This window comes from Microchirus variegatus (assembly GCF_963457635.1).
Source record: "Microchirus variegatus genome assembly, chromosome: 8".
Taxonomy (NCBI): Eukaryota; Metazoa; Chordata; class Actinopteri; order Pleuronectiformes; family Soleidae; genus Microchirus; species Microchirus variegatus.
Genome location: NC_139809.1, coordinates 31,290,733 through 31,318,507, shown reverse-complemented (window position 1 = coordinate 31,318,507; position 27,775 = coordinate 31,290,733). Strand labels below are relative to the sequence as shown.

The following is a 27,775-nucleotide window of genomic DNA, read 5'->3' as shown; positions in this document are numbered from 1 at the left end:
ACCTATGTTTGTAAAGGGAACTGTGGCAAGAAATGTTGTTATCTTCAAATGGACGCTTTTTCCTGCCAATGAGGAAAATATACATTTATGAGATAAAAAGTCAAAATGATGTAATAAAAAGTCATAATTATGTGATAAAAGTCAAAATGATTAGCTTAAGTCTAAATAATGAAATTAAAAGTCGAAATTACGAGGTTAAACGTTGAAATGATGTGATAAAAACTAAATCAGGAGATTAAAAAGTCTAAATTATTCGATAAAAAATGTAAAATTATGTGATTTTAAGTCTAAATTATGAGATAAAAAGTTTAAAATTATGTGATTAAAAATCTAAATTATGTGATTAAAAATCTAAATTGTGACATAAAAAGTCTAAATTATGAGATAAAAAGTCTAAATTATGAGATAAAAAGTCTAAATTACGAGATTAAAAGTCTAAATTGTGAGATTAAAAGTCTAAATTATGAGATTAAAAAATCTAAATTATGAGATTAAAAGTCTAAATTATGTGATAAAGTCAAAATGATGTAATAAAAAGTCAAAATGATGTGATAAAAAGTCAAAATTATGAGATTAAAAAGTCTAATGAGATAAAAAGTCTAAATTATGAGATAAAAAGTCAAAATTATGACATAAAAAGTCATAATTATGAGATAAAAGTCAAAATTATGAGAGAAAAAGTCTAAATTATGAGATTAAAAGTCTAAATTATGTTATTAAAAGTCTAAATTATGAGACAAAAAGTCAAAATTATGAGATGAAAGTATGTGATAAAAGTAAAAAAAAGTCATAATCTTGAGATAAAAAGTCATAATTATCAGATTTAAAATAATAATTATGAGATAAATAGAAACAAAAGTCTAAATGATGAGATTTACTTACTACTTAATTTACTTCCTGATTAATATAAGATGTGTTTCATAATCGTGACCTATGACCCCTGAGTTTTAATGTTATAATTCGGGCTTTTTTAAACCCACACTGGCGGAAACAGGTGATCATAAAGAGAATCTCATGTTTATTATAATGTGATGAATTGAGTTAAACGCAGGAGACTTGCCTCACCAGTAGGTGGCGGTAAAGCGCCAATGCGTCGTTGACCAACCGTTAATAAAAATCAAGAAGGACGAGTGTTGTCTTTAAACCTAAACAAGATGGCGGCGCCCGGCTCAGTCAGCCGCAGTTGACCGTAAATATCGTTGTTTTCTTGAGATAAAAACGTTGTTTTTGAGATAAAATAAGAAAAGAATGGACACCACCGGAGAAGAAGAACCGGACCTTATCAAACTCAAGTCCATAAAGAACAACAAAACGTTCACGGTGCCTCAAAATGACAGGGTAAGAGAACTCACGAGCGGCGATTGGTGCCAGACTCCGTTCAGAAAATGTGGATTTTACTCATCCGCGTCTCGTCAACACTCACAGAACTCAAAGAAAGAGCCGTCACTTCCGTCTGTAAATGAACACGGTCTTGGCAGGAATTCGGCATATCTTTGGTAAAGGTGACGCAACATTTGACAGCAAATTCAGCTCGACCGCAACCATAGTTATCGTACACAGGAACTCAGATGGCGTTGAGTCAGTGCTGTTAAATTGCTGCTTTTTTACATGAGGTTTGGTACAAGCTGAAATAATCGGTTGCATACGAGATGTAAAATATAAGATTTGTTTAGTCTTATTATTTACTACACGCTGCTGCCGCTATAATACTGTAATACTGTTATTATTACACCACAAGGACTTTAAACTTTTCCCTTTTTAACACATTTCCTTTGTTACTGGGGAGAAAAAAACTCAATCATTAAATCCTGAAATGTGTCTAATAATTAAAATTTTTTATGATGTATACTATACATCATACAAATATACATGTATATCGTATTTGGGGCTGGGGAATAAGTGGAGAACAATGTGTACTATATGTTTTCTTTAAATAATTTAAACAAACTAATTTTTCAGCTTCTTTAATGTAAAATATTTCCTGTTTTCTTTGATTTTTCAGCTAAAATGTGAATATTTTCATGTTTCTGTCATTTTTTCAGCTTCTTAAATGTGAATATTTTCATGTTTCTGTCATTTTTCAGCTTCTTAAATGTGAATATTTTCACGTTTTTGTCATTTTTCAGCCTCTTAAATTTGAATATTTTCATGTTTCTGTCATTTTTCAGCTTCTTAAATGTGAATATTTTCACGTTTCTGTCATTTTTCAGCTCAAATGTGAATATTTTCACGTTTCTGTCATTTTTCAGCTTCTTAAATGTGAATATTTTCATGTTTCTGTCATTTTTCAGCTTCTTAAATGTGAATATTTTTATGTTTCTGTCATTTTTCAGCTTCTTAAATGTGAATATTTTCACGTTTCTGTCATTTTTCAGCTTCTTAAATGTGAATATTTTCATGTTTCTGTCATTTTTCAGCTTTTAAATGTGAATATTTCCCGTTTCCTTTTCTTTTTTTAATCTTAAATATGAATATTTCCTGGTTTCTTTGCTCTATAAAACAAAAAAATCATTAAAACAGAATTTGTGAACGTCACCATTTCCAGGTTTGACAAATGAACCAAACATGTACGCGATTAATCGATGATTCACATTTATAAAGTCAACAAAAAAATAAAATGACTACACTATACACAACATAGCTACAGTATATACACATATATATATATATATACACCCATAACTGCATATACAGTTACATTTACTTACAACACCTTACAAGTTTACACAGTTTTATAGTCGCTGTGTAGCACGGCGGCGTGGGCGTTCAGACGCTAAGAGTTTGAACCAAACTATGCAATAAATATAAGGGACTAGAAAAGCACTCGGAGAGCGCAGACCTCAGCCCAAGGCAGCTCAGCCCCCCACAAAATAACGATTTTTAAGAAAAAATAGTTAGCGTGTACGGATCACGCCACATCACTTGTTCCTGGTCCCATTGCGGACATTTCCTGAAAATTTAATCCAAATCCGTCCACGACTTTTCGAGTTCTGTTGCTAACTGTCTGACAGACTCCGACGAAAACCTTGTTATTGTTATTTTCCATTACAGGGGTGTAACCTTCCTCCAGCTCAGGAGTATCAGACGGAGGTGGTGCCTTAAAATAGAGTCGGTCTCAGGCATAACCAAAACATGTGACCGAGGCTAGCTAGATCCAAATTTTCTCCCGACAACTGCAAAGTGGTCGCCCGACAACTCGGCGGGAGTCCCCGACGACTTCAAAGGGTGTACAAAGAGAACGCGTCGGGCTCGCGACAGCAGGAGGTCGGGGTTTAGGGCGATTAGCATATAGCGCGCGCTAATTAGCATATACCGCGGGACCTTTGTTCCCCCCCGAAAAAAATGCCGGGGGTGAAGGAGGCCGCTGGACGCTGTAGGTGGAGCGCCTCCGAAAACCAAGTGCCTGATCAGTATCTGGTCGGAGGACGAGATCCAGAAGAAGCCGGAGACATCCAGGAACAAGATGGCCGACGTCAGATTCGGGAGGCCGGCTACGATCGTACAGTCGAGCAAGTAAAGAGGAAAGTTGTAAGCGCCGCGGGTGTCCTGCCAGATTTCCGGGCGGTGTGTTTACAGACCTCGTGACAGCGGGAAATTTGTAAAATGGGCCTTAGTGGGAAGGATGCTAGGAGGTGAGGGGGGAAGGGAGGATGGTGGACTGTACAGCTGCTGAAGGTTCTGGTCTAGGAGGCGTCTTCCTTTTCTGCCTCCTTCTCTTTTGGACTTTACCTTTGGACCCGTTTAAGTATGGCTCCAGTCGTGGATCTTCTCCGTTTACAGACCTGAAACAAAGGTTGGATCTGGTTTTAGGCCCCTGAACTTCTCTGGAGGACGGTGTAGCCACGTCATCCGGGTCCTCAGGTGTGTCCTCCACAGGTGCTGAAGATGGACAGGTCTCTGGAGACGGGTCGGCCTGGTTCTCCGGCGTCTCCACAGACCGTCTTGGAGGCGTCTTCCTCCTCTGCTTCCTTCTCTTCTGCATTTTACTGTTGAACCAGTTTGAGTGGAACTCTGGCTCTGGTTCTCGCTCTGAGTCTTTGTTTGCAGACCTGAGGGCAAGGTTTGATTCTTTCTTCGGTTCCTTGACCTTCGTCAGACGTGATGGGGATGGACGTCTGTCTGGGGACAGGTTTGCTTGGTTCTTCAGTGTCTCTGCAGACTGGACAGCTGTAGGACTGTCTGGGCTTGAAGGTTTCATTCTCTTCTGCTTCCTCCTCCTCTGTATTCTACTGTTGAACCAGTTTAAGTGGAGTTCTGGTTCTGGTTCTGGGTCTTTTTTGTCTGTTGTCCTGAACCCACGGTTCGATCCCTTTTTTGGCCCCTTAGCTTTCATCGAGCATGGTTCATCCGTGTCGTCCTGGTCCTGAAGTGTCTTCGCCTCAGGTGCTGAAGGTGGACTCGTCTTTGGTGTCTTGGCGGACGGTGTGGGAAGTCCTGGCATCCTCTTCTGCATCCTCCTCATCGTGATCCGAACCCTGAACCAGTTTTTGCAGAGGTCTGGTTCGAGCTGTGACCGCGACCTCTCGAGGCCGTGCTCTGCAGTCCTGGACCAGGGGTTGCCTTTGAGCCAAGGGTTTTTTGCGTTCTTTGGCGATCGAACCATTGACGAGTACGTGTTGCTCTGCGGCTTTGGCTCTTCGTGTGCTGCACACAAACTTTGTTCAGGGAGACACACGACGCTCTGCTTCGTCCTGTTTGTAGACTCCTTGGTCGATGTCCAGCTCGTGTCAACCAGGTCGTTCTGCTGCGGGGTCTCTGGTTCTGGTTCTGTTTCTTCTTCTTCTTCCTCCGTGTTTTCATCTGGGTCAACTTTGAAATCCCAGACTTTGTCTGTTGTCTGAGCGTTCTGTCTTGTATTCGTCTCCTTGGCGTCTTTCGCAGACGGTGTAGACGTTGCTGCTTCTGGCTGCGCTGGCCAGTAAAAGTACACCTCGCCCAGGTCGCCCTGGAAATCCTGGCGACCGTAGGTGTCGTCCAGGTCTCTGTGGTCGGTCCTTCTCAGGCAGCCCTTCACTGGTGCTGGTTTCTTCACAACCATCTTTTTGAGGATTTTCTCAAACTCGGTCATTTGGTACGAGTCGCTTTCAAAGTAGCTGGAGGTCGTCCACTTCTCCCTGGAGAAGAGTTCAAAACAGAGGTTTTTGTCCATCCTGAAAACTCCTGCGCCTCCTTCTTCTTCTTCTTCGTTGGTGTTTCTCGTTGTGATTATGATGACGACGATCTCCAGGCTGTGTGTTTGGAACATGTGCAGTTTGTCATCAAAGCGCAGTTTGTCATCAAAGCACTGTTTGTTATAAAGGCGCCGTTTGTCTTGTCGCAGTTTGTTAAAATAGGACAGCATCTTTAGTTTCTCGTCCGCTTGTTTTCCGTTTCCGTGAAATAAATCAAAACGAAACTTAAACTCGAGCGCATGAAGAAAAAACAGTTTGCCCCTTGAAATCAGCAACACCTGAGAATGACAGGTGACCTCAAATAACCAGCATGACCCCGGCCTGGTGTCAGCCTCAGGCACAATAAGAAATGAAATACAACCCCCTAGTGGTTGGTGTTGGAAACCCTCAAATAAAAATGAGGCATGGCTCCTACAATAATCGTCACCTATTTTGATATTTGATGACTTAGTAACCTTAATTAGTAAGTTTTCAGCTTCTTATGCTGTGTTCACACCACATGCTATTCACCGCTAATCACAGGAGCTTCCTACCTAATGACTGAGCTACCTTCCTACCAACCAACAGAGATACCTTCCTATCTACCTACAGAGATACCTATCTATTTACCTTCCTACCTTCCTTACAGATCTATCTTCCTATCTACCTACCTAGAGCGACATTCCTAGCTACCTTCCTAGTTACTTACCAAACTACCTTCCTATGTGCCTATCTATTTACCGTCCTACCTTCCTATCTACCTACCTAGAGATACATTCCTAGCTACCTACAGAGCTACCTTCCTATGTACCTATCTATTTAGCTTCCTAGCTACCGACAGAGCTAACTTCCTAGTTACCTACCAAACTACCTTCCTATGTACCCATCTATTTACCTTCCTACCTTCCTTACAGAGCGACCTTCCTATCTACCTACAGGGCGACCTTCCTATCTACCCACCTAGGGCTACATTCCTAGCTACCTACAGAGCTACCTTCCTATGTACCCATCTATTTATCTTCCGAGCTACCTACAGAGCTACATTCCTAGCTACCTACCAAACTAACTTCCTAAGTACCTATCTATTTCTGTCCTACCATCCTAACAGAGCGACCTTCCTATCTACCTACAGAGCGACCTTCCTATGTACCTATCTATTTACCTTCCTGACAGAGTGACCTTCCTATCTACCTACCTAGAGCGACATTCCTAGCTAACTTCCTAGTTACCTACCGAACTACCTTCCTATGTACCCATCTATTTACCGTCCTACCTTCCTATCTACCTACAGGGCGACCTTCCTATCTACCTACCTAGAGCTACATTCCTAGCTACCTTCCTATGTACCCATCTATTTACCATCCTACCTTCCTTACAGAGCGACCTTCCTATCTACCTACCTAGAGCTACATTCCTAGCTACCTACAGAGCTACCTTCCTATGTACCTATCTATTTAGCTTCCTAGCTACCGACAGAGCTACCTTCCTATGTACCTATCTATTTACCTTCCTTACAGAGCGACCTTCCTATCTGCCTCCCTAGAGCTACCTTCCTAGTTACCTACCGAACTACTTTCCTATGAATCCATCTATTTACCGTCCTACCTTCCTTACAGAGCGACCTTCCTACCTACCTAGAGCGACATTCTTAGCTACCTACAGAACTACCTTGCTATGTACTTATCCATTTACCGTCCTACCTTCCTCAGATGGACCTTTGTATCTATCTACCTAGAGCTACATTCCTAGCTACCTACAGAGCTACCTTCCTAATTACCTACCAAACAACCTTCCTATGTACCCATCTATTTACCTACAGAGCTACATTCCTAGCTACTTACCAAACTACCTTCCTATGTACCTATCTATTTACCTTCCTAGCGACCTAGTTTCCACCAGGCAGAGTCTGGCCGCCAGCAAGTACGCGACATCATCCGGAGAATAACGCAAAAGTTGATTTTGACGCGTGACAAATTGCCGTATTTAAATTGAAAATACTGTAACGTCAGTGCAGTGCATCTCTGGCTACTGAAGTCGTTCACCGATGTTTTTCTTCTCCCTCAGTTCGGCAGCTGCCGAAGCGTCCGGGAGTTTGAGAAACTCAACCGAATCGGAGAGGGAACCTACGGCATCGTGTGTGAGTGAACGGCGCAGCGTGATTTACAGGAACCGTGTTTTGTGCTCGGCGAATAAACGGCTCCCTCTTGTGGTCACAGACAGAGCCCGCGACACCAGGTCGGACGAGATCGTCGCTCTGAAGAAGGTGAGGATGGACAAAGAGAAAGATGGTGAGGCCACGTCTTATATACACCTGTATATTTGATCCTTTAATTTTATTTATGATATTTTATCATATACTAACCCATATTATTAGAGAGAGAAATGTCCTCACCGTGTTTTTCCCCATGTTCGGTCTGACAGGAGTTCCCATCAGCAGCCTGCGAGAAATCACTCTGCTGCTGCGACTGCGACATCCCAACATCGTGGAGCTGAAGGAGGTGGTGGTGGGCAGTCAGCTGGAGAGGTGACACACACACACACACACACACACACACACACACACACACACACACACACACACACACACACACACACACACACACACACACACACACACACACACACACACACACACACACACACACACACACACACACACACACACACACACACACACACACACACACACACACACACACACACACACACACACACACACACACACACACACAGTGAGCTGAATTATTTGTGTTTCTGCTGTGTTGTAACATTAGTGACCATGGCTTGTGTGTTTGTGCGTGTGTGTTTTTGTTTGTGCGCGCGTCTGCATGTGTTTTTGCGCACGTGTGTTTGTGTGTGCACGTGCTTGTGTGCGTGTGCTTGTGTGCGTGTATGTGTGCGCGCGTGCTTGTGTGCGTGTTTGTGTGTGTGCACGTGCATGTGCATGTGTTTGCGTGTGCGCTCGTTTGCGTGTGCATCCGTGCATGTGTATTTGTGTCCGTGTGTGTGTATGCGTGCATGTACGCACGTCCGCACGTACTTTTGCGTGTGTGTGCGCGCACGCTTGTGCGTGCGTGTTTGTTTGTGTGCGTCCGTGCATGTGTATTTGTGTCCGTGCATGTGTTTACGTGTTTGTGTGTGCGTCCGTGCGTGCGTGTTTGTTTGTGTGCGTCCATGCGTGCATGTGTTTGTTTGTGTGCGTCCGTGCATGTGTGTTTGTGTGCATGTGTTTGCGTGTTTGTGTGTGTGTGCGTGTCCGTGTGTGTTTGTGTATGTGCGTGCGTGTACGTTTGTGTGTGTGTGTGTGTGTGTGTGTGTGTGTCCTCAGTCTCTTCCTGGTGATGTCCTACTGTGAACAGGATCTTGCCAGTTTGCTGGAGAACATGCAGACGCCGTTTTCTGAGGCTCAGGTCGGTCACTTCCTTGCTTCCTTCCTTCCTTCCTTCCTTGCTTCCTTCTCTCACTCTCTTGACCGTGAACACAGGCCTCATACGTTCACATTCATGTCTTCATTCGTTCACGTCACATGACGACAGGCTGCAGGTTTCCTCTGAAAACAGGAAAAAACAGAACATGGGTAAACTCACATTTGTCCACATTTTGAGATCCATCACAAATGAACTAAAAGACGTGATAAGAATCATTTTGATTTGAGCTAACGTTAACCAGTTTGAGCTAATGTTAACCAGTTTGAGCTAAAGTTAACCAGTATGAGCTAATGTTAAACAGTTTGAGCTAAAGTTAACCAGTATGAGCTAAAGTTAACCAGTTTGAGCTAACGTTAACCAGTATGAACTAACGTTAACCAGTTTGAGGTTACGTTAACCAGTATTAACTAAAGTTAACCAGTTTGAGCTAAAGTTAACCAACTATGAGCGAACGTTAACCAGTATGAACTAACGTTAACCAGTTTGAGCTAACGTTAACCAGTTTGAGCTAACGTTAACCAACTATGAGCGAACGTTAACCAACTATGAGCGAACGTTAACCAGTTTGAGCTAACGTTAACCAGTTTGAGCTAAAGTTAACCAGTATGAACTAACGTTAACCAGTATGAGCTAACGTTAACCAACTATGAGCGAACGTTAACCAGTTTGAGCTAACGTTAACCAGTTTGAGCTAACGTTAACCAACTATGAGCTAACGTTAACCAGTTTGAGCTAACGTTAACCAGTTTGAGCTAACGTTAACCAGTTTGAGCTAACGTTAACCAGTATGAACTAACGTTATGTATTTATTATAAAGATGACGATGATGTTTGTTGTTGTTGTTTTTGTCTTATAGGTGAAGTGTATCATCCTTCAGCTGCTCAGAGGTTTGGAGTTTCTTCACCACAACTTCATTATTCACAGGTAGGAAGCTAGGAAGGTGGCTAGGAAGGGAGCTCTGTAGGAAGCTTGTAAGTAAGGTAGTTTGGTAGGTACCTGGGAAGGTAGCTAGGTAGGAAGCTTGTAAGGTAGCTCGGTAGGTGGCTGGGAAGGTAGCTAGCATGGTAGTTTGTTAGGTAGCTAGGAAGGTGGCTATCTAGGTAGCTCAGTAGGAAGCTTGTAAAGTAGCTCGGTAGGTACTAGCTTGGAAAGTAGATAGATAGGTTTTCTATCTATAGAATGTGTTCCACGTGTGCGGCTACTTCCTGTCACAATGTCACAACTGATTTTCTTATAAAAACAAATACACGTTAAAGTTAAAGTTGAAGTTTTGGGATTTCTTCTTTTGTTTCACGGCAGGTGGCAACCCCTAATGTCGGAAAAACAAGAAGTAGCTGCATTTTAAGAACGTGTAAAATGTCATTAATTTTACACACTGGGCCTTTAAACAGGGTCAATCTCTGTGTTTACAAATACAGAGCAGTGAGCATATTTTACTGAAATTGTTCTCGTTTTGTTTCTCATCATCAGAGACCTGAAGGTGTCAAACCTGCTGATGACGGACAAAGGCTGCGTCAAGATCGGTGAGTCGTCGGTGTGTCGTCGCTGTTACCATGGCGACGGCTGCGGTCGTCACACGACATTTGATTTATCAAAATAAATATGTCAACTTAAGTCTCTGATGTCACGTCTTTATCTTCACTGAGACAGACTTTAACAACATTAAAGTGAAGTTTGTAAACCACTCACTCTCCCACACCAAAGTCCATAGAGTAAACCAGTGATTTTAACATCACAGCGACACAGGAGTTCACAGGAGTTGTTGATCCACTGCTGCCTCCATCACCGAGTTCAGATGTCTGATTTTAGTGAATTCGGCTTTTAAAATCCTTTGTTCAGATTGACCTCAGTGACACAAAGTGACCACACGAGGCAGCAGAGTTCTTATCTAAACAATGATGAAGCAAAAAAAAAGCTAAATATTGGCTGTAAATGTTGTGACACAGCTGACTTTGGCCTGGCGAGGATGTACGGTATCCCACAGCAACCCATGACGCCCAGAGTGGTGACACTGTGGTGAGTGATGGTCTCTGTTTACATGTAAATGCTCCTTTAACCCACTTCTCTGTGTGTGTGTGTGTGTGTGTGTGTGTGTGTGTGTGTGTGTGTGTGTGTGTGTGTGTGTGTGTGTGTGTGTGTGTGTGTGTGTGTGTGTGTGTGTGTGTGTGTGTGTGTGTGTGTGTGTGTGTGTGTGTGTGTGTGTGTGTGTGTGTGTGTGTGTGTGTGTGTGTGTGTGTGTTATTGCTTACTGTGCAGCCTCAGTGGAAAGTCTCCTTTAATCCAGCTCATTAATCCAGTTCTTCAGCCTCCTCATTAGCTCCAGTTACCTCAGACTGATCTCCTCCTCCTCCTCCTCTGTCTGCAGGTACAGAAGTCCAGAGCTCCTCCTAGGGACCAAGACACAAACTACAGCTCTCGACATGTGGTAAGTGTGACTGCAAAACCACTCGCTCTCCCACACCAAAGCCCATAGAGAAAACCAGTGATTTTAGCTCACGGGGACACAGGAGCTGCTGGTCCTCTGCTGCCTCGTGTGGTCACTTTGTGTCACTGAGTTAAGTCTAAATTAAATATTTTTAAAGCCGAATTCACTAAAATCAGTTATTGTAAGTTAGTGATGGAGGCAGCAGTGGATCAACAACTCCTGTGAACTCCTGTGTGCTGTGATGTTAAAATCACTGGTTTACTCTATGGACTTTGGTGCAGGGAGAGTGAGCGGTTTACAAACTTGAGTTTACACAAGGAAAAGTCTGTCTAACAGTGAAGATAAAGACATGAACGTGTTCTTAAGATATCGTAGACTTGTGTTAATGTTGATTTTCTTAAGCATATAAAGTTAAAGTAAAAATAAACTGAAGTTTGTAAACCACTCACTCTCCCTGCACCAAAGCCCATAGAGAAAAGCAGTGATTTTAACATCACAGCAACACAGGAGTTCACAGGAGTTGTTGATCCACTGCTGCCTCCATCACTATGTTCAAGCGTCTTATTTTGTCAATTCGGCTTTTGAAATTTTTCATTTAGACTTAATTCAGTGACACAAAGTGACCACACGAGGCAGCAGTAGACCCTAAACTTAAAACTTTTTGTGTGTTTTTTTTGTGTGTGCGTCTCAGGGCGGTCGGCTGCATCCTGGCCGAGCTGCTGGCTCACAAACCTCTGCTGCCCGGAACCTCAGAGATCCAGCAGGTGGACCTGATCGTCCAGCTGCTGGGGACGCCCAACGAGAACATCTGGCCGGTGAGAAGATGGAAAACTCACCTGTGTGTGTGTGTGTGTGTGTGTGTGAGAGAGCATTAATATGATGATGTGTGTGTGTGTGTGTGTGTGTGTCAGGGCTTCTCTCAGCTGCCTCTCATTGGTCAGTACAGTCTGAGGAAGCAGCCGTACAACAACCTGAAGAACAAGTTCACATGGCTTTCTGATGCTGGACACAGACTACTCAACCTGCTCTTCATGTATAACCCACAGCGCAGGTACACACACACACACACACACACGCACACACGCGCGCACGTACGTACACACACATCAATAATTGTCTCTTCATTTTGATCCAGAGCTTCTGCCAAAGACAGTTTGGAGAGTTCTTACTTCAAAGAGAAACCTCTACGTGAGTAAATCCGTCTTTTATTAAAAAAATGCGAGCGACTGATCCTGAGAAACAAGAGGCTCTATGGTGTCGTCTACAGAGACCACTCACTCTCCCACACCAAAGCCCATAGAGAAAACCAGTGTTTTTAGCTCACGGGGACACAGGAGCTGCTGGTCTACTGCTGCCTCGTGTGGTCACTTTGTGTCAGTAAACTAAGACTAAATGAAATATTTTAAAAACCCGAATTCACTAAAATCAGTCATTATAAGTTAGTGATGGAGGCAGCAGTGGATCAACAACTACTGTGAACTCCTGTGTGCTGTGATGTTAAAATCACTGGTTTACTCTATGGACTTTGGTGTGGGAGAGTGAGTGACTTTGGTGTGGGAGAGTGAGTGGTTTCACAAACTTCAGTTTACACAAAAAAAAGTCTGTCTAACAGTGAAATAAAGACGTGAACGCGTTCTTAAGACATTGTAGACTTGTTTTAATGTTACGTTATTAAGTATAAAAGGCTCAAGTAAAAATAAACTGACGTTTGTAAACCACTCACTCTCCCACACCAAAGTCACTCACTCTCCCACACCAAAGTCACTCACTCTCCCACACCAAAGTCCATAGAGTAAACCAGTGATTTTAACATCACAGCACACAGGAGTTCACAGGAGTTGTTGATCCACTGCTGCCTCCATCACTAACTCACAATGACTGATTTTAGTGAATTCGGCTTTTAAAATATTTCATTTAGACTTAACTCAGTGACACAAAGTGACCACACGAGGCAGCAGTGGACCAGCAGCTCCTGTGTCCCCGTGAGCTAAAATCACTGGTTTTCTCTATGGACTTTGGTGCAGGGAAACATCATAAAGACTTAAACCGCCTTAAACCGCCTTATTTCCTCTCAGCCTGTGAACCAGAGCTGATGCCGACTTTTCCGCATCATCGCAACAAACGAGCTGCTGCTGCGTCGACAGCAGAAGGTAAACGCAGCAAAGTGTGAGGACGACGACGACGACGAAGACGAAGCTGCGACGACATTGATCTGAAGAACATTTACTGGAACCCGTCGTTTGTCAGCAGTGTGTGATGTCACAGACGTGACGTCACAGACGGATAAAAGTCACCAAAACATTCAATCATTTTCAAACAAACACGTTCCGACAACAAATGGAAACTCACCAAAAGTCGCTGGGCTCAAGGAAAAAGTGAAGCCAGTGTGGAAGTGTCTGCAGCCTGCATTCTCTTCACTGGCCAGCAGGGGGGCGGCGACTCCACTGTTTTTGACTGTGAGGAAATGAGCTTCTACTTCACTGCTGCTGTTGTTGTTTTTTAAAAAAAAATGCTGTTTATCGCGTGGCGTCCATTTTGATTTCCTGTGAAATAGTAAAAAAAAAAATCCCCAAAGACGAAATCACGTGTCGCAGTTTTGGTCAACGCGTAAATTGACTTCATTTATTTACGTTGAAGAGGACGAGGACGAGGAAGAGGACGGGGTGTTTCAATAATTGAATTATAATTAAAGCCATTAAAAACATTTCATCAGAACAAAAGTTGCTAACATTTTAAACGGCACAATTAGCAAATCGCTAATCTCGCAGTTTATTTTCCAGAAATGAAAAATGTAAATTATTAAAATGTCACCTGAACGAGAAAAATGTGAGTCAAATTTTTTTTTTTATGTCAAATTTACACATTTAAGGTCAGAAACTTTATATTTCACGCAAATTTGCTTTCATTGTTCAGTTCCAAAACATCGGGTTGTACGAAGGATCTCGACGCTGACTGCGGCGTACGATTCGATTTTACTTATCGCAGGGTAAAGATCGGAAATGACCGACAGCGTCCGGGCTGCGACATTCGTAGAAATCCTTTCGTAGACACGTTCAAAAAAAAATTCACACAAGAGAAGAGGCTGAAATCTCCGTTTGAAATGTCACTTTTTATTCATTTCGGTGAAATTAGTCACGTTAACGCGAGATCGTTAATAACGGACGACAAACGTCCGACAACTTTTTGACGTCAGAGTTGAGAAGCTGTGACGGAAAAACAACAACAACAAAAAACTGTAAACTGAATCGACGCGCTAAACGTCACATGACTCAACGCAGACGAGAATTAGTGTTTCGTGAAACTGTCGGAAACAAACAAAGACGGACACCGCAGTGCATTCTGGGTGACGGAGTGCAGACGTCAAAGCTTGCCGTCAGTGATTATTTAGAGAATTACATTGTTCGCCCACTAGGTGTCTCCCAATCAACAAAAAGGAGGAAAGGGAAGCAGCGAGGAATCATGGGAAACGAACGCACCGCAAAAAAAATAAAAACTCCCAACGTTTCCTCCCTCACTCGGACGTTTCAAGTGACGACGGAAAAGCGCACAAAGTCGTTAAAACGCGACCAAAAACGAAAACCGTCCGTCGCCGTGTGCAGAAATTCGCATTTCTCTGGATTGAAGGAGTGGTAGCTCGCCGTTTTGCGACATTTTAACGCGCAAATGTTCAAATATTCATCATCTGACGGTAAAAAGGTAGGGGAAACTTTTATCCAATCTAAGCTAAGCTAAGAGGCGGGCCCTTTTCCCTTCCCGAGGTCGTCTCCGAGTTTACAGGGAAAAATTAAATGGAAAACGTATCGCTGGCTAGCCAGTTAGCCACTGTTAGCAATACCAGTTGAAAACAACGCGTATCGACGGTTCTTTGTGTACGATTTATTTACTGTGGGAAAAAAACAGGTTAGCGGTGAAGTTGCACCAAGTTTCGACTACAAACTAATCACAAACATCGAGTTCACGAAGGTCAACAGCGGCAAACGGGACAGGAAGTTAGCGAGAAAGACGACGTCACTGACGGCAGCTTTAACTCCGAAAGCGCGAAACGAGCGTTTTCCGTCTGGTCTCGTGTTCCTTTAACGTCATGTGATCAAAACGTACGTTTGTCGGTGAACAATAAAGTTTAAATAAATTAAAGTTTTTTTTTTTAAGATTCCAGAACATGAAGGAGAAAACGTTTTTCTTAAAGAGATAGTTCACAGTTTTTTTTAAATGTATTTGTAAAGGCGGCTGAGTGTACCGTGAGCGGCCCCTGCTGTTCCGAGCCGCTGAGCAGAATATAGAATACACTTCACGTCAATTTAAGTAAATATTATTTTAAGAACATGTTTCACGTCTTTATCTTCACTGTTAGACAGACTTTAACAACAGGAAACTGAAGTTTGTAAACCACTTACTCTCCCACACCAAAGTCCATAGAGTAAACCAGTGATTTTAACATCACAGCAACACAGGAGTTCACAGGAGTTGTTGATCCACTGCTGCCTCCATCACTGAGTTACAATGACTGATTTTAGTGAATTCGGCTTTTAAAATATTTAATTTAGACTTAACTTGGTGACACAAAGTGACCACACGAGGCAGCAGAGGATCAGCAGCTCCTGTGTCCCTGTGAGCTTAAAATCACTGGTTTTCTCTATGGGCTTTGGTGTGGGAGAGTGAGTGGTTTACAAACGGAAAAGTCTGTTTCACAGTGAAGACAAAGACGTAAACACGTTCTTAAAGACATCGTAGACTTAAACAGACGTAGATTTTTAAACTCTGAATTATCCCTTTAAGAGGAACACGGTGAGTCACCTTTTGAGATTTTTTTGTTTTTGTTCTTTTTGGATTAAAATAATAATTTAACACTTTTTACATGAATAAAACCACACACACACACACACTCACACACACACACACACACTCACACACACACACACACACACACACACACCTCTGGCAGGAGAAACCAACGTCTTTTCTTCTTTAAACGTCGTTTTTCAAAAAGCAAAAAAAACAACAAAAGGAGGAAAACAAAGTGCATCATGGCAACGGAAAAACAGCTTCAGAGCTGGAACTGTCAAGAGTTTGGAGAGATTCTTCTGTTTGATCGACTTCCTCTCAGGATTAAAAATAATAATGATAATAATAATAATAATAATAATAATACTGGACTGATTTATGAGAAGAAATAAATAAATCACTGTGTTTGATTTCAAATCCATGAGGCGCGAACCAAGCGCTCAGCGGAAACATGAACGTCTACAGGATGGTGCAGCAGTGGGCGGGGCAGGGGGCGGGGTTTGAGCCTTCAGGATGGGTCGTGGGGGAGGGGAGGGGGCGGAGCTTGACCTCTCAGCCCTCCATCCCAAAATCCTCTGTGAACTTCTTGACCTTCAGCAGGTCCTCGGTGTTGACGGTGGGACGCGTGGTGGACAGAGAGCGCAGCATGTCCGACTGCAAGACAAACAGGAAGTGACAGGAAGTGACTTTTAAATGGGAGGGGGAGGGGTCTGACGCAAAGACACACGAGCAGAAATGGAATAAACTCAGCATCAGTTTGTTTAAAAGCGGTTTGTGATGGAAGTAAATCTGTGCCGTCTGAGTTTGAATTTGAATTAATAACACTGAATTTTTTTGCATCGAAATTAGACTTTCAGGATCTCTGCAGATCAAATTTAAGACTTTTTAAGCCTTTTTTTTTTAAGACCAAAATGAACACAATTCAATACTCATTTCAAATACATACTGGCAAAAAAGTACAAAAGACATGAAGGAAAATTTGAGCCACAAATGGTTGAAACTGAAGTTTTCTCCGCTGCTAAGCTAAGCTAAGCTATAACACACCGCGGCGCGCGCACAGCACGCTAGCTAGTGGTGCTGGATAAAGTCTCCCCGGGAAGCACAGGTGGACTACTTTAGTTCCGTGTTGTAGTTCCGTTATCACATCCTCAGAAATAGAAACATTTCAAAGTGAGACTGAAGTTTATGCACGTTTTAAATAAAAGTCACCATTTTTAAGACCTTTCAAAATTGTATTTAAGACCTTTTATGAGATTTTAAGACATTTTAAGACCTTAAATTCAAATGATTGGATTTAAGACTTTTTAAGACCACGCAGAAACCCTGACTTTGAATTTGAAAAACCATCAAATTTCAAGCGTTGTTTTTTTTTTTTTGCCATTGATTTTTTTTCAACGTTGAAATAAATTCAGTGTAAAAAAAAAAATACAAGGTCTCGAAAAATTCAGTTGCCGGATTTTTATTTTTTTTGCATATTTTTTTTTTTTGGGGCTGTTTTTTTTTTTTTTTTTTTTGGCCCTAATACTCCTTTGTAATTAACTGACGTTTTTGCGACTGCATTTTTGCAATTGAATTTTTTGAGACGTTGAATTTTTTTTTTACACTGAATTTATTTCAAATTTGAAAAAAAAATCAATGGCAAAAAGTTTTTAAAATTCAAAGTCCAATTTCAATGCAAAAAAAATTAGTGTTAAAAATTCCAATTTACACAGATTTACTTACATAGTTTGTTTTTCTTTCCGTAGATTTGGCTACAGTGAACTGCGGTCTCAAACCACTCACTCTCCCACACCAAAGCCCATCACAGCAACACAGGAGTTCACAGGAGTTGTTGATCCACTGCTGCCTCCATCACTAACTTACAATGACTGATTTTAGTGAATTCAGCTTTTAAAATATTTCATTTAGACTTAACTCAGTGACACAAAGTGACCACACGAGGCAGCAGAGGACCAGCAGCTCCTGTGTCCCTGTGAGGTAAAATCACTGGTTTTCTCTATGGGCTTTGGTGCAGGGAGAGTGAGTGGTTTACAAAAGTCCGTCTCACAGTGAAGATAAAGACGTCGTAGACTTAAACTTCGCCGAGTCTTTCGTCACGTTACCGTTTCTTCAGTAGCAGCAGGGGGCGCTGTGACGTCAGCTCTGACTCACCATGCAGACGATGGGCTCCAGCAGTTTATCACTGGGCACGTCCATCCACGTCATCTCTACGGCTGAGGGGTCGCCGGGGGAACAAGGGGTCAAGAGGTCGTCCACCGTGAGTTGGCTGTTGCTGCGCGACGGCCCGCGGACCTGAGGCAGGAAAACGTTTGAAATAAAAAGGAAGAACCATCTGAAGCTGCTTTTTATGTTCAATGACGACGTTTGAATGATTTCTTTGTTTTTATGGAGCAGAGAAACATGGAAATATTCACATTTATACTGATAATTAGCACATTTTTACAGTAGCCCACAATGGACAAAACTAACTCTCACAACTGTTTTACACTCTGTGCCTTTAAAAGACATCAGTGACAGGAAGAACAGGATGAATGAATACAAAAAATGAATGAATGAATAAAAAAATGAATGAATAAAAAAATTGATGAATGAATAAAAAAATGAATGAATAAAAAAAATGAATGAATGAATAAAAAAATGAATACATGAATGAATAAACAAATAAATAAATGATTGAATGAATAAAAGAAAAAAAAGAATGAATAAATAAATGACTAAATTAATGAATGAATAAATAATAAAATAAATGAATGAATAAATAAATGATTAAATAAATGAATTAATAAATAAATGACTAAATTAACAAATTAATAAATAATAAAATAAATAAATGAAATAATAAATAAATAAATGAAATAATAAATAAATGATTGAATGAATGAATGATAAATATATAAATGACTAAATGAATGAATAAATAATAACTTAAATAAATAAATGAATGAATGAATGAATTAATTAATAAATGATTGAATGAATATATAAAAAATAAATGAATTAATAAATAAATAAATGAAAACAATTAATGAATTAATAAATTAATGAATAAATAAAAAATAAATAAATGACTAAAAGAATGAATAAATAACTTATAAATAAATAATAACTTAAATAAATTAATTAATAAATAAATGAATGAATGAATGAATGAATGAATGAATGAATGAATAAAAAATAAAATTTATTAATTAATAAATGAATGAAAGAATGATTGAATGAATAAATAAATGTATTAAATAATTAATTAATTAATTAATTAATTAATTAATCAACAGACGAACGAACGTGTGTGTGTGTTTGTGTGTGTGTGTGTGTGTGTGTGCTGACCTTCTTGAAGTGTGTGGCCGACTGCACCTTCCTGACCGGCTGCATGAGAGCGTCGCGGACGATGATGCTGATGTCGGCGCCCGAGTATCCGCGCGTCTTGTGGGCGAGCTGCCGCAGGTCGGCGTCGCTCAGGCTGTGCGGCGTGTTTCCCAGGTGGAGGCGGAACATCTGAGCGCGGGCCGGCTCCTCTGGCAGCGGGATGTAGATACGCTTCTCGAATCTGCCGCACGACAAGATCAGGACACGGAGAGAGAGGGGGAGGAGCCACGGGATAACAACGTCTTTCAGTTTGTGTCGTTCAGGAACGGCACAATAACACTTTGACATTTCATGCTTTTCACTGGTTTTAGTCGTTTCCCAACATGAAGCTGCTGACCCCAACGCTAACCGCTAAAGAAGAAATAAAAGCCCACAGAATGAACTTGGGGAGTGACCTCTGACCTTCTCCGGATGGCAGCGTCCAGCACCCACGGGATGTTTGTGGCTCCCAGAACCAAAATACCGTCGTTGTTGTTTCCCACACCTACACAGGAAGAGAGCAGGAAGTCAACACCAGCACTTCCTGTTACCCTCGGTGTCCGCCGGTCTTCTGTTGCCACGTGTGCAGCGTCATTAACCGTTCTGTTCTGCACATGTGCGAACGTGGGACTACTTCCTGTCTCTGCTTCGGTGTTTGTGACACTAGTGAAACAACATAAAGACGTGTCTTTTATTTTATAAAGTGGGACTACTTCCTGTCTCTGTGGCACTTGTGGAACGACATAATGACGTGTCTTTTATTTTATTAAGTGGGACTACTTCCTGTCTTTGCTTATGGGTTTGTGGAAGGACATAAAGACGCGTCTTTTATTTTATAAAGTGGGACTACTTCCTGTCTCTGTTTGTGTTTGAGACACTTGTGGAACGACTTAATGGCGTGTCTTTTATTTTATAAAGTGGGACTACTTCCTGTCTCTGTTTGTGTTTGTGACACTTGTGAAACAACATACAGTCTTTTCTTTAATCAGAATAACGATTATGAGACTTTTTTTTTTTTCCATTATTTTTAAACCTTATCTCAAAAGTTTATACAGGAAGTAGGAAAAAGCCAAAGTCAGCAGGCTCTTATTTTGAGAAGCCAGGATGAAAGGAAGTGGTGCGAGTGAATCCGTCTGGCTTTTGTTTAAAGTTAAAAATACCACAAACCCGTTTATGCCGTTGAATAAGAATAAGAATATTTCTTACTTTAAACTCCAAACCTGACAGGAAGTGTTCTGACAGGAAGTGTTCCGACAGGAAGTGTTCCGACAGGAAGTGTTCCGACAGGAAGTGTCTTGACAGGAAGTGTTCTGACAGGAAGTGGTCACAGTGGTCACAGTGGAGTGCGTCCGACTCACCCTGCATCTGGACCAGGAACTCAGTCTTGATGCGTCGGGCGGCCTCGCTCTCGTTCTCGTTCCTGGAGCCGCACAGTGAGTCAACCTCGTCAATGAAGATGATGGAGGGTTTGTGTTGGCGAGCAAGATCAAACAGGTTCTTCACCAACCTGAGAAACAACAGGAGGAGGAGGAGGAAGAGGAGAAAGAGGAGGGGGAGGGGGAGGAGGAAGGAGGGGAAGGAGGAGGAGGAGGAGGAGAGGGAGGAGGAGGAGGAAGAGGAGAAAGAGGAGGGGGAGGAGGAAGAGGGGGAGGAGGAGGAAGAGGAGGAGGAGGAGGAGGAGGAAGAGGAAGAAGAGGAGGAGGAGGAGGAAGAGGAGGAGGAGAGGGAGGAGGAGGAGGAGGAAGAGGAGGAGGAGAGGGAGGAGGAGGAGGAGGAATGGGAGGAGGAGGAGGAAGAGTAGGAGGGGGGGGGAAGAGGAAGGAGGGGGAGGAGGAGGAAGGAGGGGGAGGAGGAGGAGGAGGAGAGGGAGGAGGAGGAGGAGGAGGAGGAGAAAGAGGAGGAGGAGGAGGAGGAGGAGGAGGAAGGAGGGGGAGGAGGAGGAAGGAGGGGGAGGAGGAGGAGGAGGAGGAGGAGGAGGAAGAGGGGGAGGAGGAGGAGGAGGAGGAGGAGGAGGAGGAGGAGGAAGAGGAGGAGGGGGAGGAAGAGGAGGAAGAGGAGGAGGGGGAAGAAGAGGAGGAAGAGGAGGAGGGGGAGGAGGAAGAGGAAGAGGAGGTGTCACTGGCTTCACAAACATGTTTAAGTCATAGTTTACTCTTTCTTGATGGACCAGATAACAAGTTTGTAAACCACTCACTCTCCCACACCAAAGCCCATAGAGAAAACCAGTGATTTTAGCTCACAGGGACACAGGAGCTGCTGGTCCTCTGCTGCCTCGTGTGGACACTTTGTGTCACTAAACTAAGACTAAAGTAAATATTTTAAAAGCAGAATTCACTAAAATCAGTCATTGTAAGTCAGTGATGGAGGCAGCAGTGGATCAACAACTCCTGTGAACTCCTGTGTGCTGTGATGTTAAAATCACTGGTTTACTCTATGGACTTTGGTGTGGGAGAGTGAGTGACTTTGGTGTGGGAGAGTGAGTGGTTTATAAAATTAGAAAAGTCTGTCTCACAGTGAGATAACCACATGTAGATATCATAGACTATGTTTCCCAACGAACTTCACATTTCGACGATTTCATGCGAGACAGATAATGATGAAGAAGATGAATATGATGAAGATGATGATGATAATGGTGATGATGATGAAGATGATGATAATGATGATAATGATGAAGATGATAATGATGCTGATAATGATGCTGATAATGAAGATGATGATAATGATGCTGATAATGATAATGATAAAGATAATGATGAAGATGATGATGATAAAGATAATGATGAAGATGATGATACTGATGACGAAAATAATGATGATAATGATGAAGATAATGGTGAAGATAATGATACTGATGATAATGATGATAATGATGAAGATGATGATAATGATGAAGATGATGATAATGATGAAGATGGTAATGATGAAGATAATGATGATAATGATGAAGATGATGATAATGATGATGATGATGATAATGATGATACTGATGATAATGAAGAAGATGATGAAGATGATGATAATCATGATAATGATGCTGATAATGATGAAGATGATAATGATGAAGATGATGATAATGATAATGATGATGATAATGATAATGATGATGATAATGATGAAGATGATGCTGATAATGATGAAGATGATGATAATGATGCTGATAATGATAATGATGAAGATGATGATAATGATGAAGATGATGATAACGATGATGATGATGATGATAATGATGAAGATGATGATAATGATAATGATGATGATGATGATAATGATAATGATGATAATGATGAAGATGATGATGAAGATGATGATAATGATGCTGATAATGATGAAGATGATGATAATGATGATGATAATGATGAAGATGATGATAATGATGATGATGATGATGATGATAATGATAATGATGATAATGATGATGATAATGATGAAGATGATGATAATGATAATGATAATGATAATGATAATGATAATGATGAAGATGATGAAGATGATGATAATGATAATGATAATGATGAAGATGATGATGATGATGAAGATGATGATAATGATGAAGATGATGAGACGTACGTACTTCTCACTCTCTCCCAGCCACTTGGACATGAGGTCAGAGGAGGAGACAGAGAAGAAGGTGGAGTTGTTGGCCTCTGTGGCCACGGCCTTGGCCAGGTAAGACTTCCCCGTCCCTGGAGGACCAAACAGCAGGATCCCTCTCCACGGCGTCCGTTTACCTGGAAACAAACACAGATATTAACACTCAGTCTTTCAAGGGTTTCAAGGAGAACATGAGAAAAGAGCAGGATGACAACACCTGTGAACAGGTGAGGGAACTTGATGGGCAGGATCACAGCTTCTTTCAGAGCCTCCTTGGCTCCTTCAAGTCCTGCCACGTCACTCCACCTCACGTTAGGCTTCTCCATGACAATGGCACCTGCACACACACACACACACACACACACACACACACACACACACGCGAGAAAATAATCAACAGATTTATCGACTGTTTTTTGTACTAAAAATTTGATTTTTGTACTATATACAAATATATAAAATAGTGTCATCAGCATATACTATAACTGTCAAGGATTTCAAGGACCTATGTGAAAAACTTTCAAGGGATTTTTTTATTTTTTATTTACAAACTTTCAAGGATTTCAAGGACCTATGTGAAAAACTTTCAAGGGATTTGATTTTTTTTTAATTTACAAACTTTCAAGGATTTCAAGGACCTATGAGAAAAAACTTTCAAGGGCTAGATTCTATTTTATTTATTTTTCGAATTCACAAACTTTCAAGGGTTTCAAGGACCTATAAAAAAACTTTGAAGGGCTTTGATTTTGTTTTGAAATGTACAAACTTTCAAGGGTTTCAAGGACCTATAAAAAAACTTTCAAGGGCTTTGATTTTGTTTTGAAATGTACAAACGTTCAAGGATTTCAAGGACCTGTGAGAAAAAAACTTTCAAGGGTTTGGATTTTTTTTTTTTTTTCAATTTACAAACTTTCAAGGATTTCAAGGACCTTTGAGAAAAAAACTTTCAATGCATTATGATTTATTTTTTTTACAAACTTTCAAGGATTTTTCAAGTTGAAGAAATCCTTGAATATTTGTCTTATATGTATATAAAAACAGTGTCATCAGCATATACCATAACTGTGATGAATGATTAAAGGCTGATTAAATATAATCGTCACTCACCCATGAGCTGCTCCTGCAGCTTCTTCTTCTCTGGGTTTTCCCCCTCACTGTCGCTGTCGCTCCTACGACACAAACGGCACAACAACCATCAGACGTAGGGACAAACAAAATAAAGTGCTGGGGTTTTAGAAAAAGCGTGAGGACGTCAGCGTACTTGTCATTGCTCTGCGCCTCCTTCACCGGCTTCTTTCCCTGTTTGTCTTTATTCTTCAGATAATCCTTCAGCTTCTCTGCTCGGTCCAGGTACTGCTTGCATTTGGCTCGTATGCTCTCCTTGGCTTTGTCGCTGTGAGCCTCATCTGAGAGGTCAGTGGTGAGCGACACACACACACACACACACACACACACAGGGTTAGTTAAGAGGTTCAGTCTGTAAACCACTCACTCTCCCACACTAAAGCCCATAGAGAAAACCAGTGATTTTAACATCACAGAGACACAGGAGTTCACAGGAGTTGTTGATCCACTGCCGCCTCCATCACTAAGTTGCAATGTCTCATTCTGCAAAATTCGGCTTTTGAAAAATCACGTTTAGACTTATTTCAGTGACACAAAGTGACCACACGAGGCAGCAGCAGACCAGCAGCTCCTGTGTCCCCGTGAGCTAAAATCACTGATTTCCTCTATGGGCTTTGGTGAGGCTAAAATGTGTTTATTTGTATGCCTTATGTAAGTGGCTTTTATTCAGTCACATTTTAAATGCACGTTGTGTGAAATAAACAAGTGTCATAAATGCAGAAGGTGCAGGCGACTCAGTGGCTGATGAACTCACATTTGATGGCGTGAAGGAAATATTCCACAGAGTGCTGATACAGGCGCAGGGCCTCCTCATAGTTCTTAGCCTTGTCTTCTTCTGTGGCTTTGGTCACAAGATCGATCGCTTTCTGCAAAGAGAGCAGAGACGAGGCTAACAACACGAGCTAACGGCTAACAACAACTGTCGGTGGCGACATGTGTAATAACGTCTTATTATCCGGGATTACTGGAAAAGCCAGACTCCACATGTATATATTATATACACATATAATATAACACATCTACCTGCAACATGCAATATTCCTCCAGCCTCCATTCACTGTATATAATGTCCACACATTTTTCTTTACATAATGCAACATAATCTATGGTCCTTTTTTCCCTGTTCTTTAATCCAGCGTTTACCAACCCTGGTCCTCAGAGAACACTGCCCTGCCATGTTTTACATGTTGCCCTGTGCCAACACACCTGATGAAAGGTGAAACATTACATTTTTGACAGAAAAATCATTAAATTACTTGATTTTTTTAAACAAAAATTTAAACAATAAATCATTAGATTTTTTTAACAAAAGTTGAAACAAATTATTTGATTTTTTTTTTTTACACAAATGTTGAAACATTAAATCATTAGATTTTTTTAAAACAAAAATTTAAACATTAAATTATTTAATTTTTTAAACAAAAGTTGAAACAAAAATTATTTGATTTTTTAACAAAAGTTGGAACAATAAATTATTTGATTTTTTTAAACTAGTTGAAACAAATAAGTTGATTTTTTTTTTTTTTACAAAAGTTGAAACATTAAATCATTTGAATTTTTTTAAACAAAAATTGAAACAATAGATTATTAGTTTTTTGTTTTTTTTTACAAAAGTTGAAACATTAAATTATTTGGAATTTTTTTTACAAAAGTTGAAACATTGAATCATTTGACTAAGTTAGATTTTTTTTTTAACGAAAGTTGAAACAAATTATTTGATTTTTCTTTTTACAAAAGTTGAAAAATTACATTTTTTATTTTATATTTTCAATACAAAAGTTGAAGTATTAAATTATTTGAAAAGAAATGGACTAAAGTTGGTCATCAGTCTTCTGCAGAGCTTGATAACGAGCTGATCTTTTATTGAATCAGGTGTTTTTGGAGCAGAGTAACATGTAAAACATGGCAGGACAGTGATCCCTGAGGACCAGGGTTAGGAAACACTGCAGTTTAAACCATTGCTTGTTTTGTGTTGTTTGCACACGTCTGTCTAAACTGTCTTAACAAGTGAATTCATCTTATTTTAATGCACTTTGAGTTGCACCACAGACGGCACTTTTTATGCACTTTGAGATGTGCGAATAATTAAATAAATAAAAATCATTGTATTACTACTTCTCTGTATTAGTTTTTTTTTAAAATGCACGTTTGAAACGTGTCTGGTTCAGCTGCATTTCTTGGTTTGAAAACGGAGTTTGTCCTGAACTCAGGTGTAAAAACGACCTTTTTACGGTAAAGGAGCCACAGCCCAGATAACGGGCTGCTGCTGCTGCTGCTGCTGCTGCTGCTGCTGCTGCTGCTGCTGTTAGTTAGCATTTCACAAAGTCATGACCCGCACACGGATTTATTTAACACATTTCACACTGTTCCGTTTGCTAAAGCAGAACATGACACATGGTTTATGATGAAATAAATAAATAAAACAAAACAAACCAAGAGCAGCGTCTATTTACAGGCGGCACTGAAATGACTTGCTAACAGACATTAGCATCAGCTGTTAGCCCAAACTCGCTGCGCGTCCCACCGGTTGTCGCGAGCGAATTGCTAATTGCTATTGCTACGGCTAGTGCTAACGCACCTGCAGTGTTGACGTTGTCATTTCATCTCACTTCTCCTGCGATTTCCGCCCCAGATGTTTGTCCTCGACAGACGCGTCGCTCCTTAAACAGCCCCGCGTTGTTGTTGTTGTTGTTGTTGTTGTTGTCGCGATGACATGACAATGCCGCAGCTAACGGTGCTAACAAGCCCGAAATAAAACAAACCACGGCAACGGCAGCAAAACATCAAGCTAGCCGCTGCCAGGGAAGCTAACGTCCGGTCGAAACTTTCAAAATAAGGCAGCTCAAAGTCGCACATACGTCATAGAAATGACGCAATTTCACACGTGCGTGTTATTGTTCGCATCAACTTAGAATGCACTATGTATTAGTAATTAAATTAATCAATTAATTAATTAAATGTTGATATCATACATTTAACTAATTACGCGCACATCCGCTGGTGACGCCAACCTCCGCAACTTGACGAATGGTTTAACACGAGTGTTTCTACTGCTACCTAGTGGCCAGTGTTGGTGTTACAATGAGCGAAAATCCAATAAAATAAAAGAGAATAATATAAATTATACACAATTATAATAACAATAATAATAATAACAACAACAATAATAAATGTATTATTAACCAAAAGGTTCTCACAACCTTCATACAACCTTTAGAGAACGTACAGAGCCTACAGACAATAGTTTAATATGTAACAGTTTTATTGGTTGTATATTTACATTAGAGGTTATTACATCGCTATCATACATGGTATACTGTATCATGGAAGGAAGGAAGTCTAAAATAAGGTTTGCATATGACAGAGTTGTTGCAGCAGCACTTTATTCTGAAAATCCTCCATCCTGTGACCTTTCACTTCTGATGATTGTGTTTGACGCACATTTTTTACCTTTGGTTCCAATGAAAATAAAATCCCGTTTGTGAAGCGTTGCTTTGCATAGAGAGAAAAGAGGAGAAGCCACCGTTTAAGAAAATAAGATAAAGAATAAAAAACTACACACACACACACACACACACAGAGGAGGTGAGGAGAACATTCACCGGTTGACGGATTATTTTCATCGTCGATGAATTTCTCCGTCAATCGAGTGCTTGTTTGGTCCATAAAATGTTGGAAAATGTCTTTGTTTTTGTGCACAAACCAAACACGATTCAGTTGGAGTGATTTCTTTTTTGTTTTTGTGGAGCAAAGAAACCAGGAAATATTCACATTTAAGACGCGGAAAAAAATCACAAAACGCTTTGAAAAACGCTCGAAACGGACGAATGCAGCGATGGTTGCATCGTTTGTCAGGATTTAGTTTGTGATTTCAGTCGTTAAAAAGACGAGGAGGAAACGATCAAAGTGTGAAACTAAACCACGCA

The 27,775-nt window shown here is 40.9% G+C and overlaps 2 protein-coding genes across 2 annotated transcripts; one reads left to right on the top strand and one right to left on the bottom strand.

Moving 5' to 3' along the window:
- Window positions 1-1,206: 1,206 nt before the first annotated feature.
- On the top strand, window positions 1,207-13,642 carry cdk10 (cyclin dependent kinase 10). The gene is made up of 13 exons (XM_083893838.1): window positions 1,207-1,338; window positions 7,215-7,287; window positions 7,367-7,438; window positions 7,572-7,674; window positions 8,479-8,560; window positions 9,435-9,502; window positions 10,049-10,101; window positions 10,525-10,594; window positions 10,944-11,003; window positions 11,695-11,818; window positions 11,915-12,054; window positions 12,139-12,191; window positions 13,079-13,642. Exons 1-13 carry the CDS (start codon window positions 1,249-1,251, stop codon window positions 13,171-13,173), a joined length of 1,083 nt encoding a protein of 360 aa, XP_083749964.1. The 5' UTR covers window positions 1,207-1,248; the 3' UTR covers window positions 13,174-13,642.
- Window positions 13,643-14,097: 455 nt separating this feature from the next.
- vps4a (vacuolar protein sorting 4 homolog A) lies at window positions 14,098-26,608 on the bottom strand. Its single transcript, XM_083893837.1, has 11 exons — window positions 26,428-26,608; window positions 24,604-24,715; window positions 23,986-24,130; window positions 23,832-23,893; window positions 22,942-23,061; window positions 22,705-22,861; window positions 20,489-20,637; window positions 19,554-19,635; window positions 19,113-19,332; window positions 17,937-18,077; window positions 14,098-16,439 (listed from the first exon to the last, which is right to left on the bottom strand). Exons 1-11 carry the CDS (start codon window positions 26,446-26,448, stop codon window positions 16,338-16,340), a joined length of 1,311 nt encoding a protein of 436 aa, XP_083749963.1. The 5' UTR covers window positions 26,449-26,608; the 3' UTR covers window positions 14,098-16,337.
- Between the last annotated feature and the right edge of the window lie 1,167 nt (window positions 26,609-27,775).

Excerpts from the sequence above, each read along its gene's own strand:
- cdk10 (XM_083893838.1), top strand. The coding sequence starts at position 1,249 with ATGGACACCACCGGAGAAGAAGAACCGGACCTTATCAAACTCAAGTCC. Across the intron at positions 10,595-10,943 it reads CCCAGAGTGGTGACACTGTG|GTACAGAAGTCCAGAGCTCC; the intron begins GTGAGTGATGGT and ends CTCTGTCTGCAG. Across the intron at positions 12,192-13,078 it reads CTTCAAAGAGAAACCTCTAC|CCTGTGAACCAGAGCTGATG; the intron begins GTGAGTAAATCC and ends ATTTCCTCTCAG.
- vps4a (XM_083893837.1), bottom strand. The coding sequence starts at position 26,448 with ATGACAACGTCAACACTGCAG. Across the intron at positions 24,716-26,427 it reads TGACAACGTCAACACTGCAG|AAAGCGATCGATCTTGTGAC; the intron begins GTGCGTTAGCAC and ends CTCTCTTTGCAG. Across the intron at positions 18,078-19,112 it reads CGGCCACACACTTCAAGAAG|GTCCGCGGGCCGTCGCGCAG; the intron begins GTCAGCACACAC and ends TTCCTGCCTCAG.